The 19,127-nt window shown below is 40.9% G+C and overlaps 1 protein-coding gene across 10 annotated transcripts; it reads left to right on the top strand.

Annotated features, from left to right (window-relative positions):
- Positions 1–1,016: 1,016 nt before the first annotated feature.
- On the top strand, positions 1,017–18,627 carry FAIM (Fas apoptotic inhibitory molecule). 10 transcript variants are annotated; one of them, XM_067737678.1, is made up of 6 exons: positions 1,017–1,302; positions 5,855–5,913; positions 7,259–7,391; positions 7,680–7,908; positions 14,769–14,818; positions 18,178–18,627. In XM_067737678.1, exons 1-6 carry the CDS (start codon positions 1,216–1,218, stop codon positions 18,325–18,327), a joined length of 708 nt encoding a protein of 235 aa, XP_067593779.1. In that variant the 5' UTR covers positions 1,017–1,215; the 3' UTR covers positions 18,328–18,627. The 10 variants fall into 10 exon arrangements, with proteins under 10 accessions (XP_067593779.1, XP_067593783.1, XP_067593788.1 ...); XM_067737680.1 differs by lacking the exon at positions 1,017–1,302 and adding an exon at positions 1,539–1,678; XM_067737681.1 differs by lacking the exon at positions 1,017–1,302 and adding an exon at positions 1,797–1,843.
- Positions 18,628–19,127: the final 500 nt, after the last annotated feature.

The raw sequence follows: 19,127 nt of genomic DNA, 5'->3' as shown, positions 1-19,127 counted from the left end.
TACACATCATTGGTCTTGTAAAAGATATTCTGATTCCCAAAGTTTTACAAGAAAATATGATTCTTCATTAAACAATACTTTTGAGCTGCTGCCCAACCAGGGTTTCCTGGTCCTAGCCCAACAACTCACAGCTGTTTCTCAGAAGAACTAAGGATTGGGAGAAAGGAATTAGGGAGGTATCTTCAGCTAGCCTTGTCTCATCTCTGGAAATCACCACTCTGAGGCCTTTTACCTTTGCCCCCTAATTTATTCTTTTAACAATAATTTATTGAAAACTCTCTTTTCAGGACACTAGTGCAGAAAAAAACACAAATATGAAAAGTCTTTGTCTTCAGGGAGCTTTCAATACAGGGTGGCAAACAAGAAATCAGTGCTCTCTGAAATCCAGTCTACTACTCTGCAGACAGGTTGACCTAATCAGTAGATTGTTCTTTATTGTTTCCCAACTCCCCTTCTCTCACATACTTGCTCAGCACCCTCACTACCAATCCCAGAGGTGAAACAATCCTTTTTAACGTTAACATCAAGCTGCAGGAAGAAATTACACAATGGGGCCTAGATGTCCCTGTTCCTCCAAATCTTCAGAGCCCCAGGACCCCCGGAGAATCCCTTCACATGTCTCTATTTTGTTGCTGGGGCCCACTCTCCACAGGGACCACTCACTGCTCTTCTCAGATGGCCCACTCACCCACGGTCCTCCCTCCCTGCAGTGATGCTGTCTCTTCCTTAATGTGAAAAAAATCGAGGCCACCTAAAACATTACTCAGGCCTGCTCTTCATTCATTCATTTAACAAATATTTATCAGAGCCTAATACAAGCCTGCACTGTGCAGACGTGGGAGATGCTAGAGTGAGGACCCATCAGCCACCGTCCCGCCTTCTCGGACCTCGGTGTACAATTACACTGCACATTCAGCAAAGATTACAAAGAATACTTGCACACCCTGAATGGAGCTGAGAAGGAGAATTTCAGGTGTTGCAAGCCTTAGGGGCCAGCGTAGTTTTCCTTAAGAAATGATATTTGAAGAACAATCTCAACAGCAAAATGGAGGTTAACTAAGGGAAGAGGCAGGGAGGAGCGTCCAGGCAGAGGGAAGAGCACGTGCAGAGGCCCTGGGTGAGAAGGACTTTGCAACATTTGAGGCTCTAAATGAAGCCAGAGGAGGCAGGGGCAACATCAAACACAGGGCCTTGCGCCAACCCTAAGGAGTTTTGATGTTTAAAGAAATAGCCAGCAGCCTTACAGGGTTTCAAGGAGCGAATGCCACGATCGGATTTACCTGCCCCGCGGCTACAGAGCAGGTAGGGGGGTTTGGCCCACCTGGTTTTCCCCGGCGTCCGACCAACGCCGGCTATCCGCTGTTTCTTACCGAGGAGCCTAGGGAGGGGGTGAGAACGCAACGCCGGCGGCGGGAGAAGCGGGCGGGGTTGGGTCGCCGCGGGCGGGGTTGGGTCGCCGCGCGGGGAGGAGGAAGGCGGCCTGCGCGGGGCACCCCTGGGGACCTGAAGCGCGACAGAGAGTCGGCGCGCTCGGGACTTGCGCCTGCCGAGCTCTCGCTTCCGCGGAGGCTGCGTCTGGTTCTCGGCGACGGGACGAGGCCACGCTGCCTAAGTGGCCGAGTCGGCGGAACCCACCGGTCTCTGGGCCCAGAGCCCCGCCGCGGCCCACAGCGCTCAGGTGAGCCCCACACTTCAGGTGGGGAGGCCCGGCCGCCCCGGAAGCCCCTGCCCGCAGCCCCAGGCGACCCCGCCGCGGCGCTGGCGGCCGCCATCTCCGGGCGGCGGCGGTGGCGGCGGGCGCGCCGAGCGGTGGGCGGTGTCTCCGTGGCCTGGCGACCCTGCGGTGAGGCCCGGGCCCGCACGGGGGGCGGGGAGGGGGCTCCTGGTGTCTCCCGGCGGCCGGGCCGCGGGCGGGGCAGGGACCGGGGTGGGCGGCGGGGCCCCCCTACCCGGCCAGACCCCGCGACCCGCGGCTCCGGCCTCTCCCCGAGTATAAATTCATACTTGTCGCCGTCGGAAAAGTGGAGCAGAAAAGCACAAGCAAGGAAGCGCAGGAGCCGATCCCCCTCTCCCGGGAGACACTCGGGTTAACATTAAGGTGTATTTCCTTCCAGTCCCCTCTTCCCTGCAAGCATGAGCGAGCTGCAGTTTCGCTGAACATGGATCGTAAAGTGCCGCAGCTCGGCTTCTGTGTCTTACTAATACATCCCACGCGTCTGCGCGCGGCTTTCGATGTTTTTCTCCATCCTTTTCATTGGCCGCGCTAGTCTGTGTTGGGGCCAGGTTGACCGCGCCTGGCCGGGGCTTGACGCTCGCTGAGTGACAGGACTGTGATTTACATAATGGATTATCTCTCTGATGGTGAGCATACAGGTGGTTTTCAGTTCTTAGCTATTACAAAAAGCAATTTGTTGAGCACTGTTCCGTCTGGTTTTTTGAGCACGATTATTTGTGTAGAGAGAATCCCTCGTAAGGCTTGTGGTATACGTTGCAAAAATGCACCTCGGAAAAGTTATTTCCGTTTTTGTGCCTCGCATTTGGGAACACCTGGCTTAGGGAGCTTTCTGACAGACTTTGCTGGAGATCCCAGTGCTTCACAAGGGACCCGCCGGACGGTGTCAACACCTCTTTAAGTTTGACCTGCCTTGTAGCTGGCCTTACCTAGAGCTTTGCTGAAAAGGAACTGTGAGTACCTTAGTAATTTTTAAAACTGACTTAGGTTTAGCTTGGATAAACCATTACAGTCTCCAATACGACTAAACCTAAGTTAAAGCAAAATTCAAGCTGGGGTTAGTTAGATGAACAGTGGAAACTGTTTATATTTGTCATACTTTCTGATACATGGATGCTGGGTTGCTAGGGGAGGGATTTTAAAGGATTATGCTGATGGGTATGTCACCAGATACTCAGAAAGCTTCCTTTGAAGACATGTAAAGTTTCAAGTGAGTGAGTGACATTGTCCTTATCAGTGAAAATAAATGGAATTTGTTTCTCCATCCTTTTTATTTACATCCTTAAAACTTTGTGTTGAAACACAGGGGATTTTTCTTTGTAATAATCATTTTCCAGTTTGGTCACATGGTCGTGATAATTAAATGTATGTATGATGGATAAATTTAGAATATGACATGTGTTTATTAAGTCCAATTTGTAGCTTAGAGATCTGTGTGAGACAGATACATGGACAGCTGTGATCATCTCTTGGTTATAGGTGTAATCATATTCCAAGAAACACTACTGGCAGGGCACCTGGGTGTTTTTTTTTTTATATAGTAATCTTTTATTTATTTATTTATTTTTATATTTATTTTTGGCTGTGTTGGGCCTTCATTTCTGTGCGAGGGCTTTCTCTAGTTGCGGCAAGCGGGGGCCACTCTTCATCGCGGTGCGCGGGCCTCTTCACTATTGCGGCCTCTCTTGTTGCGAAGCACAGGCTCCAGACGCGCAGGCTCAGTAGTTGTGGCTCACGGGCCTAGTTGCTCTGCAGCATGTGGGATCCTCCCAGACCAGGGCTCGAACCCATGTCCCCTGCATTAGGAGTCAGATTCTCAACCACTGCACCACCTGGGAAGCCCTGGGTGTTTTTTTTTAAAACAGTTTTGTTGAGATATAATTAATATAGCATACAATTCCCCCATTTAAAGGGTATAATTCAACGGGTTTTTTGTGTATTACAGTATTAATTTTTTAAGTTGTGGTAAAATATATATGACATAAAATTTGCCATTTTAAAATGTACAGTTCAGTGGCATAAAGTACATCCATGATGTTGTGCAACCGTCACCACTATTTCCAAAACTTCTTCAACACCTTAAACTGATACTCTATAAATAAATGTTGAATGTATAAGTGAATGTTGATAGTTGAGGGAAAAAGTTTTTTTCTGTGATCTTGATTTCTAACCTTTCTAATTTGCTGTGTTGTCTTTTATACTTTATATGAAATATAATTATAATTAATATGGTACGATGCCTTATGTTAGTGTGATAATATTTGAAGTTCCTTATAATGGAAAATTGGGCAGTTCTTTCAAGTTTGCTGAATTACTGAACTTTCTAGAGTCTCTAAAAGTTGTAGAGCAAATTTTGAATGATATCCCAAAATCTACTCTGATTTACAAAGGATGCTTATTTAAGTTTATATTATGCTGTTGGCTTACTCTATTGCTATGTATTCTCTTTGCTTTGATAGTTGCAGGATACCCTCCGCTTTCATAGGAGATATCCTAAGAATTTTTTTTAAAGATTTTTTTTGATGTGGACCATTTTTGAAGTCTTTACTGAATTTGTTACAGTATTGCTTCTGTTTCATGTTTTGGTTTTTTGGCCATGAGGCATGCGGGATCTTAGCTCCCCGATCAAGGATGGATCCCGCACCCCCTGCATTGGAAGGCAAAGCCTTAACCACTGGACCACCAGGGAAGTTCCCCTAAGAAATATTTTTAAGACTAGAAAAATCCACAAATATATAAGGTGCTAAAAAAACGAGGGATTTATTTTGGGTACAGTGTGTTTTGAATCTTTAGCTTTCATTCCAAAATGCTTAGCTTTTCTTTGCCTGCTGGATCGCTTTTATGGATGCTAAGGTCTTTAATATCTTTAAATTTTTTTAATTAATTAATTAATTTATGGCTACGTTGGGTCTTCGTTGCTGCGCGCGGGCTTTCTCTAGTTGCGGGGAGCGGGGGCTACTCTTCGTTGCGGTGCGCAGGCTTCTCATTGCGGTGGTTTCTCTTGTTGCGGAGCACGGGCTCTAGGCGCACGGGCTTCAGTAGTTGCAGCACTTGGGCTCAGTAGTTGTGGCTCACGGGCTCTAGAGCGCAGGCTCAGTAGTTGTGGCATACGGGCTTAGTTGCTCCGCGGCATGTGGGATCTTCCCGGACCAGGGCTCGAACCCGTGTCCCCTGCATTGGCAGGCGGATTCTTAACCACTGCGCCACTAGGGAAGCCCTTAATATCTTTTAAAAAACAATTTGTGGCTTCTGGCTGTTTCCAGACCAAAACGATTGTCAATCTCCCGTTTTTTACAAGGAGTGAGCACCCTTGGACATCTATACAGAAAAGGCTAGACTGGAGTAGATCTTGGGAGCAAAAAATAGTTGAAATTATTTTTCAGTAGGTTTGGCAGGGGTACAACTGTTAATCCCAAATATTCAAATGTGGGGGGTTTCCTATGTGTGTGAGTATTATGTGTGCTTCTGATTTTAGCATTACAGCCCAGATACTGTTTAGTTAATTACACAGGAGTTCTGGACTTCAGTTTTGGCTTGGGCTCTTCTAGTGACCTGAGCAAACTACGTAACTTTTATGGATTCATTATTGGCACTAGTAAATTAAGTGGGCTTGAGTAAGTGGGCAAATTACGTTTGCTCTTAGAAAGCAAACTGGCGTATCCCTGGATGCTTCTTGCAAGCTTAACACATATACCATACATTTCACCCATTTAAAGGGTATAATTCAATGGGCTTTTTATATATTACAGTATTAATTTTTTAAGTTGTGATAAAATATATATGACATAAAATTTGCCATTTTAAAATATACAGTTCAGGGGGCTTCCCTGGCTTCCCTAGTTCAGTGGCATAAACTAGAGTTTATTCTCTGGTTTTAGGAAATTATAAATCCATAACAGGTAAAAATATGATTGGCTAATTTGCGTGATTTAACTTCTTTCCCTGAAAATTAGATATTGCAATTCTATTGTATGTAAACGCTGTTTCATCAGAAACTGCGTGCAATTTAAGAAATGGATTGCAGGGTTAGAAAAACTCTTTGCAGATGTCATCTTTGTTGCTCTCAGTCTTTCTTTGCTGCAATTCTCCTTTTCTCTTTCCTGGCTGCTAATTGGATTAAAGACTGTTTTGCCAACCATGGCATCTGGAGATGACAGTCCTATCTTTGAAGATGACGAAAGGTAAATGTCTTGCATTGCAATAAAGCTAGCTATGAAAATTTCAAGAAAGTTTTAATCATTCAGGAGAGGTATTTATCCAGGCTACTTTTTAAAGGACACATTTTGTAATATTGCAGAACACATAGTTTTGCTTTTCTGTGATTTCGAGCAAGGGTGGTAAACACCTGGCATGGAGGTAGCCAGCACTAATGTGGCATCCTTTCCCATAGGACCTGGAGGTAAGGTCTCCAAATCCATCTCAGCACAAAATTCTTGGCAGTCACTTCAAAATGATATAAAATCCATTTACTGTCTTTGATTTAGACCCTACAGAGGAGATTAGAGTGAATGAAGAGTAGGATGTAGTCAAGAGACAGACTCTGGAGCCAGAGTCCTAAGTTTACATCCCATCTGCCACTTACTGTCATTGTGACCTTAAACAAGCCCTTGGCCTCTCTGAGCCTCAGTTTCCTCATCTATAAATAGAGATAATGATAGTACCCACCTCATGGTGAGGATTCTTTGAGTTAATATATATAAAGCTCTTAGCACAGTGATTGACACACAGTAAGTACTAAATAACTGTTAGCTATGATCATTATTGCTGTAATAAATGTTACTTCTCTCAAAGCTAAAGATCTATATCAGTATCAAAATAGTACTTACATGTTACATATTCATTATACATAACAGGTTATTCACATAGGACACACATATAATATATATTTTATATTAAATTGTGCCAGAAACTTGACAAAACAGAATCCTTTATATTTTAATAAGATTTCCTATAATAATGACAAGATTACTATCTTCCATAACATTTTTATATCTATTATAGAACATTTCTTCCATGACTTCTTTTTTCCTCAGTCTTAGTATTATAAATTAGAAACTTTTTTGTTAAAATTAATCCCTAGTTATTGGTTTAAGTATAAAATGTTTTGAGAATTCTTGCTTTAGAGTGATTGGATCTGAAAAAGTAAAACCAAAATTAAATACTGTGCTTTTTAAGTGACGGGAGGGAGAAGTAGAAACTTTTTACTGACCTTTCCAAGCATTATTCTGTGGCCTAGCTTAGAATACTTTCGTGGATAAACTGACTGATTCTTAATCCTATTATATTAAGGTGACTTTGGAATTATCTGACTATATACCCATATATAGTAATTTCATCTTAAAAGAAGAATGCATAAGAGGGAGAAGATAGTTACATGTACTGTAAGTAGGCTTTCTTAGCTAATATCACTTTAATATTTTATAATTTCAGGGCTTTTTGAAATCTGATATTTTCACCTTGGAAGGATTAATTGGTTATTCTATTACTGTTTTGGCCTATTATAATTGCTTAATTTTATTCCCTTAGCCCTCCTTACAGCCTGGAAAAAATGACAGATCTCGTAGCTGTTTGGGATGTTGCTTTAAGTGATGGAGTCCATAAGATTGAATTCGAACATGGGACCACATCAGGCAAACGAGTGGTATATGTAGATGGGAAGGTAGGAAAAACTGTTACTTTGTAAATATGGTGTACAGGGAAGCTTGATTTTGCTAATGTAGATTCTTCATATGTGAATGCAAGGCTTTTCTCTTACAGTGGTTATCTTTATATATTGGCCTGTATCATTTTGCCATACAAAGTAAACTAATAATAGTTGTGCAATTCATAGACTATAACATCTAATATTTAAACTTAAAATGACTTTATTTTCTAAAACCTTTGTATCGTGAAAATATTAAATTTTCTTCCATTTATGTGTTTTCAACTTTTATATTTTATTACTTAGGAAGAGATAAGAAAAGAATGGATGTTCAAATTAGTGGGCAAAGAAACCTTCTGTGTTGGAGCTTCAAAGATGAAAGCAAGCATAAATATAGATGCTGTCAGTGGGTTTGCTTATGAATATACTCTGGAAATTAATGGGAAAAGTCTCAAGAAGTATATGGAGAACAGATCAAAAACCACCAATACTTGGGTATTACATTTGGATGGTGAGGACTTTAGAGTTGTGCTGGGTAAGTGAGAGCCGTTTCTGCAGAATTTGTTGGCTTTTTATGGTGGCCATTTAATTAGTTCCTCTAACTGTCCAGACCTTTTATGGGAGCTTTGAATAGGAGAGAATGTTAAGTGCAGTTATATTTCTCACGTGTCCTGTGGAAATGAAGTATTCATTGAATCGACTGATTTATATGGAAAATATGAGAGCCAGATTTTATAGTGATGGATTCGAGGATTATAAACTTGGGTTTAAAGAAAGAAATATTGATGTAGACATTTGTTATTATTTGATATTTCTCTTTAAAACCATGTCTAAAGGCAGTTGGAAATTAAAGATTCATCAGTAAAAAGGGAATTTTTCTCTAGATAGCAATAGGTTTAGGACTGCAGCAGATCAAAATCATCAGTCCAGATAAAGTAGATTAAAAAATAAAAAGTAAGCCATTGCTCTTTGAGCTAAGTTCTGCTATTATAGATTGCCATCTGTGTTCTCAGTTTCTGTTGGGCCTACAAAACTTGCAAGACAAATATTTACTACCTTTTCACTCTTCTGGTTACTCTTAGTATTTCCTGCTTCTCATATCACTAAGTTAAGACTATGTAGATCATCTCATTAATTCATTGATTCATTTATTAGGTAATATTGAGAACCTCTTAAAGGGCAGTTTGTGTACCAGGCCTTGAGGATCCATAAATGAAGAGACTTTGTCTGTGTCTTTTAAGAGTATATAGTCTAGGGCTTCCCTGGTGGCGCAGTGGTTAAGAGTCCGCCTGCCAAGGCAGGGGACACGGGTTTGAGCCCTGGTCTGGGAAGATCCCACATGCCACGGAGCAACTAAGCCTGTGCGCCACAACTACTGAGCCTGTGCTCTAGAGCCCGCGAGCCACAACTACTGAGCCCACGTGCCACAACTACTGAAGCCCTTGCACTTAGAGCCCATGCTCCTCAACAAGAGAAGCCACCGCAATGAGAAGCCCACACACCGCAACAAAGAGTAGCCCCTGCTCGCCGCAGCTAGAGAAAGCCTGCATGCAGCAACGAAGACCCAACACGGCCAAAAATAAATAAATTTATTAAAAAACATAGTATATAGTCTAGTTGAATGCTAGAAAATACCTTAAAATTTTTTTTTAAGAATGAAAAATGTTTATCAGGTAATAAATGCACATAGTTGGGAAAAAAAAAGGAAACCAAAAAACTCCTGTATGGTTTATTTATTAAAGAAATTGGGTCCATTTTTCTTGAAGAGGATAGGAAACCACCAAATTGTCTTCCAAAATGGCTGTACCATTTTGTGTTCCTCCCAGCAATGAGTGAGAGTTCCTGTTACTACACATCTTTGCCAGCAGTGTTGCCAGTGTTTTGGATTTTGGTCATTCTAGTAAGTGTGTAATGATATCTCACTTTTAATTTGCAAGTCCCTAATAATATGTGGTGTTGAGCATCTTTTCATATGCTTATTTGCCATCTGTGTATCTTCTTTGGGGAGCTGTTTCTATAGAGCTTTTGCCCATTTTTCAGTTGGGTGGTTTGTTTTCCTACTGTTGAGTTTTAAGAGTTCTTAGTATATTTTAGATAACGAGTTAAAAAAATTGGAACCATAATCTTTAGTGCATTATGAGATTTACTTATCATGAGAAAAAAGCAGATTAATTTTTTCAACCATTTTGGCTTCAGTTATATTTAAAAGATGATGTCTAGGTTGCCATTTAAATACTTCCTGTCAGTCAATAATTCTAAAAATGTAACAAAGATATTTAGATACACATTCTTTATCGGATATGTTTCGCAGTTATTTTCTTCCAGCCTGTGACTTGTACTTTCATCTTTATTTCTTTTTGATTTAAAAAATTTTCCTCCTCTTCATTTTCTGTTTCTATTAAGAAATTATTTATTGTGTTTGTTTTGTGTTCCTTTTAGTTGAGTCCTCATTTATGAAATTATTTTTATTTCTAATTTTTACTGAGTTCTATACTTCATTTCTCAGAGTTTCTCTAATCATTGTTTAGTCATTCTTTCATATCTTGTATGATTTTCTTAATTTCTTTCAGCTCGTTTTGAAGTAGTATTTTACAGCTTTACCTTTCATGTAAGCATGTCTTTCTGATACTTCTATTATCTATAATGATGGTAGTCTGTTCTTCTTTCTTACAATTTTGTGTGGATCTAGAGCTCAGTACCTCTCTTTGATAATTCTTATATGATCTTAGTTTTTCTGAATTTATAGAAGGGAGTGTGGTTTTGTGTAACTTTTTAAACTTCAGGTTCTTGAGTTCCCTTTTCTGTCGTTTTTGGATGACGTTAAAAATCATTGGGGCACACTTTCTGAGATGGCTGCTGTTTGCTTACCCCGTTTTTTCTAGATTTTCTCTTTTACTCTCGTTTCCCTGGGGGCTCAGTTTGGATTGTCTTCCCACCTTCTCAGTGTGGGGTTTGTACTGGAAGGGAGCTTCGGCGGGTTGGTTTGAGGGTTCCTGGGGCCCAGACTGCTGTAGCCTTTTCAGACCCCTCCAGCTGCTCCCACACCCCATCCACTGTCAGATGTAAAACCCCTTATAGTTCAGCTGCTCTTCACACATCCCCACTCCGAACACTCCAGTTAGAACCGGGACTGCTGTCTGGGGATTCTTAGGTCCACCAGAGGCTCTGCTGCTTCCCTCTGCTTCCTTCTGCATGGTTGCCGACACTACAGCTACGGTCTTGGAGTTGCCCGTGGTTCCCCCACCTATTGGTACTGTAGAGTTTGTGGTGTAGATACTGTCTATCGGGTCTTTGGTTCTGTTCTGTTGCCCTGTCTGTTTTAGCAGGGGAAATTTGGAGACAGTAAAAAATTCATGCCTCTGCTACCACTACCACCATCTTCATCATCAGCTTTCAAATTTACTTCATCCCCTGTTGAGTAAGATGAGGCTGTGAACATACAGTTCCCCCGCCGCTCCTCTCCCACCTTTACCACCTTCAACTTCTGTCTTCTCTACCTTTTCTTTGACATCATCAGAGTAGTTAATATTTGTATTCTGTTCTGTAGCCATAACTGTGTTCTCCTGTGTTTTTTCTATAGGTTGATTCTAAAATTAAAAACCAATAAATAACATTTATATTATTGTGATTTTGTAAATATTTTTGGAGTGGGCCACGGTTACATTCTTTCTCTGTATTATTGTCACACCCCCTGTGCCACTCAAAGGAAGTTGTTTTTAGTGTCAAGGTCAAGTGAGTTTTCTGTTCTATAATCTACTAGTTTCTCAAAATTATACCTCATTTTTTGTTTACTTCACAATTGGACCTTGTTTTTTTTTTTTTTTTTTTTTTTTTAGTCATTTGTTTTTCTAGGCTCTTCTGGTGGCTTTTCTCTTTTCTTGTTGGAAATGGAAATATATCTTCTTCGCTCATGTTCCTAATGTCTGTTTGCATTTTTTACTCGTATTATCTATTGCTTTGAAAACTTCTCATTCTTAATGACAGTATTCTTGGGCGTCTGTTGACTTCCTGTTCAAAACTAGATAGTTGCTTCCCAGGCCTGCTGCCCAGTGGCTGTCCTGGGCTTGCTTTCATGGAACCCTGGCTTTAGTTCCATCAGTTATTGAATGCCACAGCTGCCAGTTTTACCTTTGTTTACTGGAAAATATCCTTAAGTGATTTCCTAATAAAGGGTGTCTAGGAGCTAAATATTATATGAACCTTATATGAAGTTGATATTTTTGTGGAGTATAGAGTTCTAGCTTTAAAATGTGGAGTTTTTTTCCTCTGAGAAATTTTGAAAGCCTTGTTCCATTGTCTTCTATTCTCCCTTGTTTTGAATGAGAAGTTCTATGCAGTCTGAATCTCATTAGTTGTTTCTTTCTGGAAGCTTTTGGGGGCTCATCTTTATGTTCCAGAATTTTACAGTGTTGTGTTTAGAAATGTAGTGGCTCACCAGCTACTTTACTTTTAGGTGAAAAATGGTATTTCAGCATGTTTTTTATTTGCCTCTTTCAGAATTGGGTGAGGTTGAGCCTCTTTTCATGTGTTTACGGTCCTTTTGTGTTTCTTTTCTGATAATGCCTGTACGTGTCCTTTGACCTGTTTTCTCTTGGGTTGTTGGTCTTTTTCTCCTTGATTGCTAGGAGTCCTTCTGTTACTAAAATTAGCTCTTTGTATTGTGAGCTTCAAGTATTTTTCCCAGTCTGTCATTTATTATATGACTTTGCTTATACGTATGCATGTGTTTTTTTAATCATGCAGAAATCTTTTTTACTTTCATGTAGTCGGATTTACTTACCCCTTTTCTTTTATGGCTTCTGGATTAGCAATGTTCTTCAGAGGCATGTTAATAACAGCTATTATAGAAAATCTGAGTACATGTACACATTCAGTTGGCCCACTAAATAAAATTCCGATTGTCACCACTGTCATGGTTTATTTGAGCACCCTGTGCTCTGATCCAGGTGGCTGAGCTGGGTTTCCCCACAACTGTGGCCGTAGATGCTCCCCACTCAGGCTGCCATTGGGCTTCCCCTCCCATACCTCCTGGGCCCCTCTGCTCTTCTCTTTCCCTCTAGCCCAGTTCAAAGTCCTTTCTCCACTCTCTAAGTGAAGCTCACATCTCGAGGTGCAGGGAGAAGAGACCGTGTTCCTGGAGTAGACGGCTTGTCAGTGTCAAGGCATCCAGCCTTGACACCCAGGCAGGTTTGTTTTTTTTTTTTTTTTAAATATGAATAGTACTTTTTTTTTTTTCTTTTTAAGAAGATGTTGGGGGTAGGAGTTTATTAATTTAATGTTTTTGCTGTGTTGGGTCTTCGTTTCTGTGCGAGAGCGTTCTCTAGTTGTGGCAAGCGGGGGCCACTCTTCATGGCGGTGTACGGGCCTCTCACTATCGCGGCCTCTCTTGTTGCAGAGCACAGGCTCCAGACGCGCAGGCTCAGTAGTTGTGGCTCACGGGCCTAGTTGCTCTGCAGCATGTGGGATCCTCCCAGACCAGGGCTCGAACCCATGTCCCCTGCATTAGGAGTCAGATTCTCAACCACTGCGCCACCAGGGAAGCCCGTGAATAGTACTTTTTAATGATTTGAAATTTAAATGCAAACAATTACCAGAAGAAAGCATGTAATTTTTTTTTGAATTGAATTTTTAAATTTATTTTTTATACAGCATGTTCTTATTAGTTATCTATTTTATACATATTAGTGTATATGTGTCAATCCCAATCTCCCAGTTCATTCCACCACCACCCCTCCTTTCTCCCCTTGGTGGCCATAAGTTTGTTCTCTACATCTGTGTCTCTATTTCTGCCTTGCAAACCAGTTCATCTGTACCATTTTTCTAGATTCCACATATATGCGTTAAAATACGATACTTGTTTTTCTCTTTCTGACTTACTTCATTCTGTATGACAGTCTCTAGGTCCATCCACGTCTCTTCAAATGACCCAATTTCGTTCCTTTTTATGGCTGAGTAATATTCCATTGTATATATGCACCACATCTTCTTTATCCATTCATCTGTTGATGGGCATTTAGGTTGCTTCCATGACCTGGCAATTGTAAATAGTGCTGCAGTGAACATTGGGGCCCAGGCAGGTTTTGACCCCTGGGCTCACTATGCACACACAGGTCCCGCTTCTCTCTAGTCTTCGTTATAACACCCAAAGCTCGTCTTCTGGCTGCTTAATGAGTGCAGTCCTCCCACCTGCCACTCCCTGGGACATTGACATTCACAAGTGGCTCTAGGGATCCTTCCCCAAAATGCATATGCGTTTGTGACATGCGCACACATGTACACACCCCCCTGGAGTGAGCTGCGGCCGCTTAGCTAATGCCCGAGTGTATCGTGGCAGCATTTTGCTCTATCATGTCAGCACTGTCATCTGAACAGTCTGTCAAGTACTATGCCTATATTTTTTTCTTATGATCCAGTAATTTTCCTCAAAGTGAAACCATAACAAAATGAATAGAGATTACTGTGCTATCCAGTATGAAATTTAAGGCTAAATTGCTATCTATCCTGTATGAACAGCAGGGTAGCCTTTTCTGGCGGTCTCTTTGTGCCATCATCCAGTCGGGTTAGTGAGAGGCAGGAGGAATCATCTAGTCACTGATGTTAGAGGACATTCTAGGAGGGATAAATTAGGAGTCTGGGATTAGCAAATACACACTACTATATATGAAATAGATAAATGACAAGGTCCTACTGTATAGCACAGGGAACTCTACTCGATATTCTGTAATAACCTATAAGGGAAAAGAATCTGAAAAAGTGTGTGTGTGTGTGTGTGTGTGTGTGTGTGTGTGTAAATGAATCACTGTTCTGTACACCTGAAACTAACACAACATTGTAAATCAACTATACTCCAATAAAAAAAAGAAAAGCAATACTTGCTATAATCCAAAAAATAAAAAAGGGATAAGGTCAAATATTGCATTACTTAAAGTACGTATGTTTTTAAAAGGCCAAAAACACTCTTTAATTTGCTAAAATATATTGGTATCCTAAATGGAAACACATTGTAATCCTGGGAGTGTGTAAACGCTTCTTTGATTCACAACGAGACCTTAAAATTTTATTAAAACATTTCAGATGATATGAAAAAAAAGACATTCTGTGTGGAAAGGTCCCTCTTCGCATTCATTTGTCTGCATCCTCCTTTAAAGATTTTCTTTAACAAGTTTTCATTAATTTGTATTGGGATCATGATTTTTTCTTAGAAGATTGCTTTCATTTTTATTTCGTCTGCGAACAAAAGATAAACACAGTTTCTTCAAATTTGGAAGAATTTCAAAGCCATGAATGGAATTAATGGAGTTTTCAAAATCCAGTGTAACAGACTCTTCTTAAAATAATGAAGTGTTAACTTTAAATCACAGATTATAATTTTTTTTTCATCTGTTACTTTTACAGAAAAAGACACTATGGATGTATGGTGCAATGGTAAAAAAATGGAGACAGCAGTAAGTTGACCTTTTGATTACCCTCACCATGTGCGTGAGTGACCATTGAAATGTTGCTGTGTTTCCTAACTGGAGATTTTATAAGTAATGAAGGTCCTCTTGGTTAAAAACAAAAAAGAGATGAAGTAATACTGACTCCAAAATCTGAAGAACTTTCCTGGGCAGTGCCTGGGGCAGTGAGAATTTGGTAACAACTTATGTGTGGCACCAAGCTCATACTCTACCTTTCCTCTCCTGGACCAGCCTCTACCCTGAAAAGAGTTCCCACATTTACAAAATCCTCCCCGGCGCGGTGCAGCACAGCGCAACCTGCTGCACGTCGGGACCGGGGTCCGGTGCGGAGAATCCTTCGTCCTGGGACACGGGCGCGCGGCTAGAACGGTGGCCGCCCCCTCGCCCATCACGCCCGTTTCATGAGGACCCTGGTGCTAAACCATTCGTAGACGATCTCCTTTTGGGTCTGGGTTTCGTACCTAGCAGAGCAGCTCCCTTGCTGCAAACTTATTGAAAGTCAGTCCTCGACACAAGGGTTTGTAAAAAAAAAAAAAAGAAAGAAAAAAAGTCCTCCCCAAAGGTTGAGTCCTCCTGTGTTTATCCAGGTTAAAGAGGTGCTTTATACCACTGCTTCTCAAACTTGCATGCATAGAGTCAGTTGGGATCTTGTTAAAGTGCATATTCTAACATGTCCTCAGGTGTTGCCAGAGCTGCTGGTCCACAGGTCACACTCTGAATAGGAAGGCTTTACACCATACACTCAAAAAGCACATAGTACTTTTCTAAAAGCAAAGATTGTGAAAAAGAAATGATGCACACAATGTCAGGTGACACAAAGGCAGGTAGGAAAGGGCACTGTCACGAACCCCAGAAGACAAGTGAAATTTGTAGAGTAGCAGTGCTAAGAGGCTACCCCACCCATTGAAGCCAAGCACAATGAAATCCCCATCCAAACCCCAGTGTGTTGGGCTTTTGCTGCTTGCACTGTTAGGGCTGTGGTGGGATGAATATAGGAGTGCATCTCAAGTGGGAAGGAAGTAATGGTATGTACAGCAGGGGAGGAAGTGAAGCAGGGGAGGCGGTCCTGGACAGCTGGGAGTGTGGAAGCAGGAGCTGAAATCTTTGGGTGGAAATTCCCATGTGTTCTGGGGTCAGCTGGCAAGCAGGTGGTATACCAGCCCTGGTGTCCCCTTTCATGGCTTCAGACGTGAACACCAGGGCTAGAGATCGTGAGAAGGTCTCTTCCCCGGCACAGTTTAGCTAGTTGCAAGTTGTGGTTGCTGCTGTTATCTCCCTTCTCTATTGTAGGTCTGGGAAGGTGAGGAGATGTGCTTGGAGGGAAGGTCTGGGATGAATGTATTCAGCAGACTAGCTGGGTTTTATAGCCAATCTGCTTCTAAGGAAGTGCCCAAGCCAGAAATCAAAGGTTACAAAGATTAATGCTTTTCTCTTTATTAATCCTAGTTTTAATTCTTGAAGGGAAATGTAACCAGGGCTCGAAAATTGATCCTCCAGAGTTTGATCCACCCTCTGGGTTAAACCTACCCATCGAGACTTTTATGCAGAGAGGCTTGGAGAGCTCTTCAGTATTTTATGTCTCCTTTTGGACCAGCTTAAGTTTCCATGCCTACTGTGTGCCCCGATGCCACATCTACTAGTCCTTCCTATTCTCCCTTTCCTACCCTGGAATTCCCTAGATGGAGTCTGCAGTTTGGGATCACATTCCTTCCACCCTCCAGGAATTCTCCAGTGCAAATGTAAAGAGAGATTTAAGAATGTGGTTGTAAATAAGTAGGGAGTTGAAAATAATGTCCATCCACAATGTCTTTGTTCCTCAGTAATTGACAAGAAACCACAAGTGTTTGGACAATAGCTCTGTCTCACCCAGTTGCCTCCTCATTGTAACTACGACCTAGTTTGCCGGGCAGTCTTCCCCAGCACTATGCACACCTGCTCTTGCTGCCTGTGAGTTATGGCTTATTTTCTCCATTTCCTTTTCATCTCAAAGCACCGTGACCAAGACCATGTATCTGTCAAATTACCAAGAAGCTACTGACAAGGATTGTATTACTCAACCCTTCCTCTGCCCTCTAAATTGATTTTTACAGAAGTATGACCTGAGGGATTTTTTCAAAGCTCAATGTGAAAAGGGGTAAAAAGAACACACTAGACTCCAGGGCCAGCACCCCCAGTCCTTGTGGTCAGTACACCTCCGTGTTGGCCAGATTCTTCCCAGAGCTAAGAAAAAGCTTCCCTCTCTGATGCCTCCTGTGCTTTCTTTGGTTAGATAATGTTAGCTACGGGGCCTTGCTCTGTCTGCTTTGGCTGCCAGGAAGCTCATAGCCAAGTTGTGAGTCTGATGGTGCTTGCTTGCATAATCCACTTTTATCCTCTAAGCCTCCTGTTCTTCATTCCTTCTCTGTACCACTTGGCCCCTATCTTTTTACTCTAGATCAGTGCTGTTCAATAGAAATATGAGCCACAGATATGAGCTTCATATATAACTTTTCTAGTAGCCAGATTTCAGAAGTTTTACAGTGAAGTTCATCTTAATAAAAATTTGATTTAAATCAGTATATCAAAAATATTATCATTTAACATGTAATAAATATAAAAAGTTTCTACTGAGTCATTTTACATTCTTTGTTTCATACTAAGTCTTCCAAATCCAGTGTATATTTTACCCTTAACATAGTATCTCATTTTAGACCCACCTCATTACATGCTCAGTTGCCACATGTGGCCAGTGGCTACTGTACTGGACAGAGCAAGTCTAGACTCAGTAGTGTTTGGTTTTATGTTATTTTTAATGTATTTATTGTAAGCCACCTTATACACTGGGGAATCAGATGTTCAGAGTGGTTAAGAACACTCCATCCCTTACTGACTGGGGCCTTCAGCAAGTAATTTAACTACTCTGTGCCTCAGTTTCCTCACATATCAAATGTGGATAGTAATCGTACTCCAATCAGGTTATTGTGAGGATGCAATAAAATAATGCATGTAAACCATTCTTTGTATAGAATAAATCACTAATAAATGTTTGCTATCAGGTTTATTATTTTTACTTTTGAAAATGGTCTACATTGTCTACATAGTGTATGTTATAGACACATAGCCATTAGGTACACTTTTTTTTTTTCTCTGAAACTTAAGATTCTTAAAGATTGTAGGGGGTACAAATAAGAAACCTTCATAACAGAGACGTAACAGCATCTAAATACAAGCTTCTAACTTTAATCTTGCCAAGTTTAACATTGAACTAATATGTACTTCATTATACCTCCCTTTTTGGGTGATGTTAATGCTCTAGACAAAGACAAATGTTTCTGGAACACTAATTCCTCCTTCTTTTGTTTGCCCAGGGTGAGTTTGTAGATGACGGAACTGAAACTCACTTCAGTATTGGGAACCATGACTGTTACATAAAGGCTGTCAGTAGTGGGAAGCGGAAAGAAGGGATTATTCATACTCTCATTGTGGATAATAGAGAAATCCCAGAGATTCCTGAATGACTTCATGTTAATGAATTTTAATCTTAAGAAGTAAAGATCAGGACTTTTAAATTACTGTGGTGATTAAATATGTTCAGTATATACTTTTCAGTACATCTAGTCGCCATGTTTTTATTTTTTTTAGTTACTTGAAACTGTAATAATGTTCCAAAGGTCAGGAAAAAAAATTATGTATCATAAATATTGCAATTTATTTTGTAAATAATGTAAAATGTTTTAACATCAAATGGAAAATAAGATATGGACCAAAAATCACTAGTGTTTTACAAGAGCAACTTTTACTATAATAAATGCTATAAAATAAAATTGGTGCTGCTTGATTTGTGTTTCTTAAAATGGATGTCTTTGTATATTTTTAACCTGTGCAGATAGATTGTCTAGTTTAAAGCAATTAGTATACAATGATATTATTAGTTTAACTGAAATGAGAAACATTTTCTATCTGGAAACAATGTTGAGATGTCAAAGAGTGTCACGTAAGAATTTAATTAAAAATAGGCTTCTGAAAAAAAAAAAGTTTTCTGAAAATCCAGTTGTTTAATCAGCATGATCAGGACAAAAAAAAAAAAGGAAGAAGCAAACTTCTTTACACCAGATAGCATCAGTTGCATTGTCAGGCAGTGTTTAGAAAGTCAGAGTTGCACACCTGTGTGGAGGTAGCTAGCACCAGTGTTAGCGCTTTGTGACTGAAGCAGACCCACCCAGGCAGATTCACAGAGATGCCGCCTCAGTACGGGAAGTGGTCCAGATTGTGTCAGTACTCGTTCCTGAAGGTCTTTCAGGGCAGGACCTGGTTTAAT

Source organism: Pseudorca crassidens, chromosome 5 (assembly GCF_039906515.1).
Source record: "Pseudorca crassidens isolate mPseCra1 chromosome 5, mPseCra1.hap1, whole genome shotgun sequence".
Classification (NCBI taxonomy): domain Eukaryota; kingdom Metazoa; phylum Chordata; class Mammalia; order Artiodactyla; family Delphinidae; genus Pseudorca; species Pseudorca crassidens.
The sequence above is the reverse complement of the archived record's forward strand: the minus strand, read 5'-3'. Positions and strand labels throughout refer to the sequence as shown.

Bases quoted from the DNA above. Each gene is read 5' to 3' on its own strand.
- FAIM (XM_067737678.1), top strand. From the start codon at position 1,216: ATGTTTAAAGAAATAGCCAGCAGCCTTACAGGGTTTCAAGGAGCGAAT. The intron at 7,392-7,679 runs GTAGGAAAAACT...TTTATTACTTAG, and splicing joins TGGTATATGTAGATGGGAAG to GAAGAGATAAGAAAAGAATG. The intron at 14,819-18,177 runs GTAAGTTGACCT...TTGTTTGCCCAG, and splicing joins GTAAAAAAATGGAGACAGCA to GGTGAGTTTGTAGATGACGG.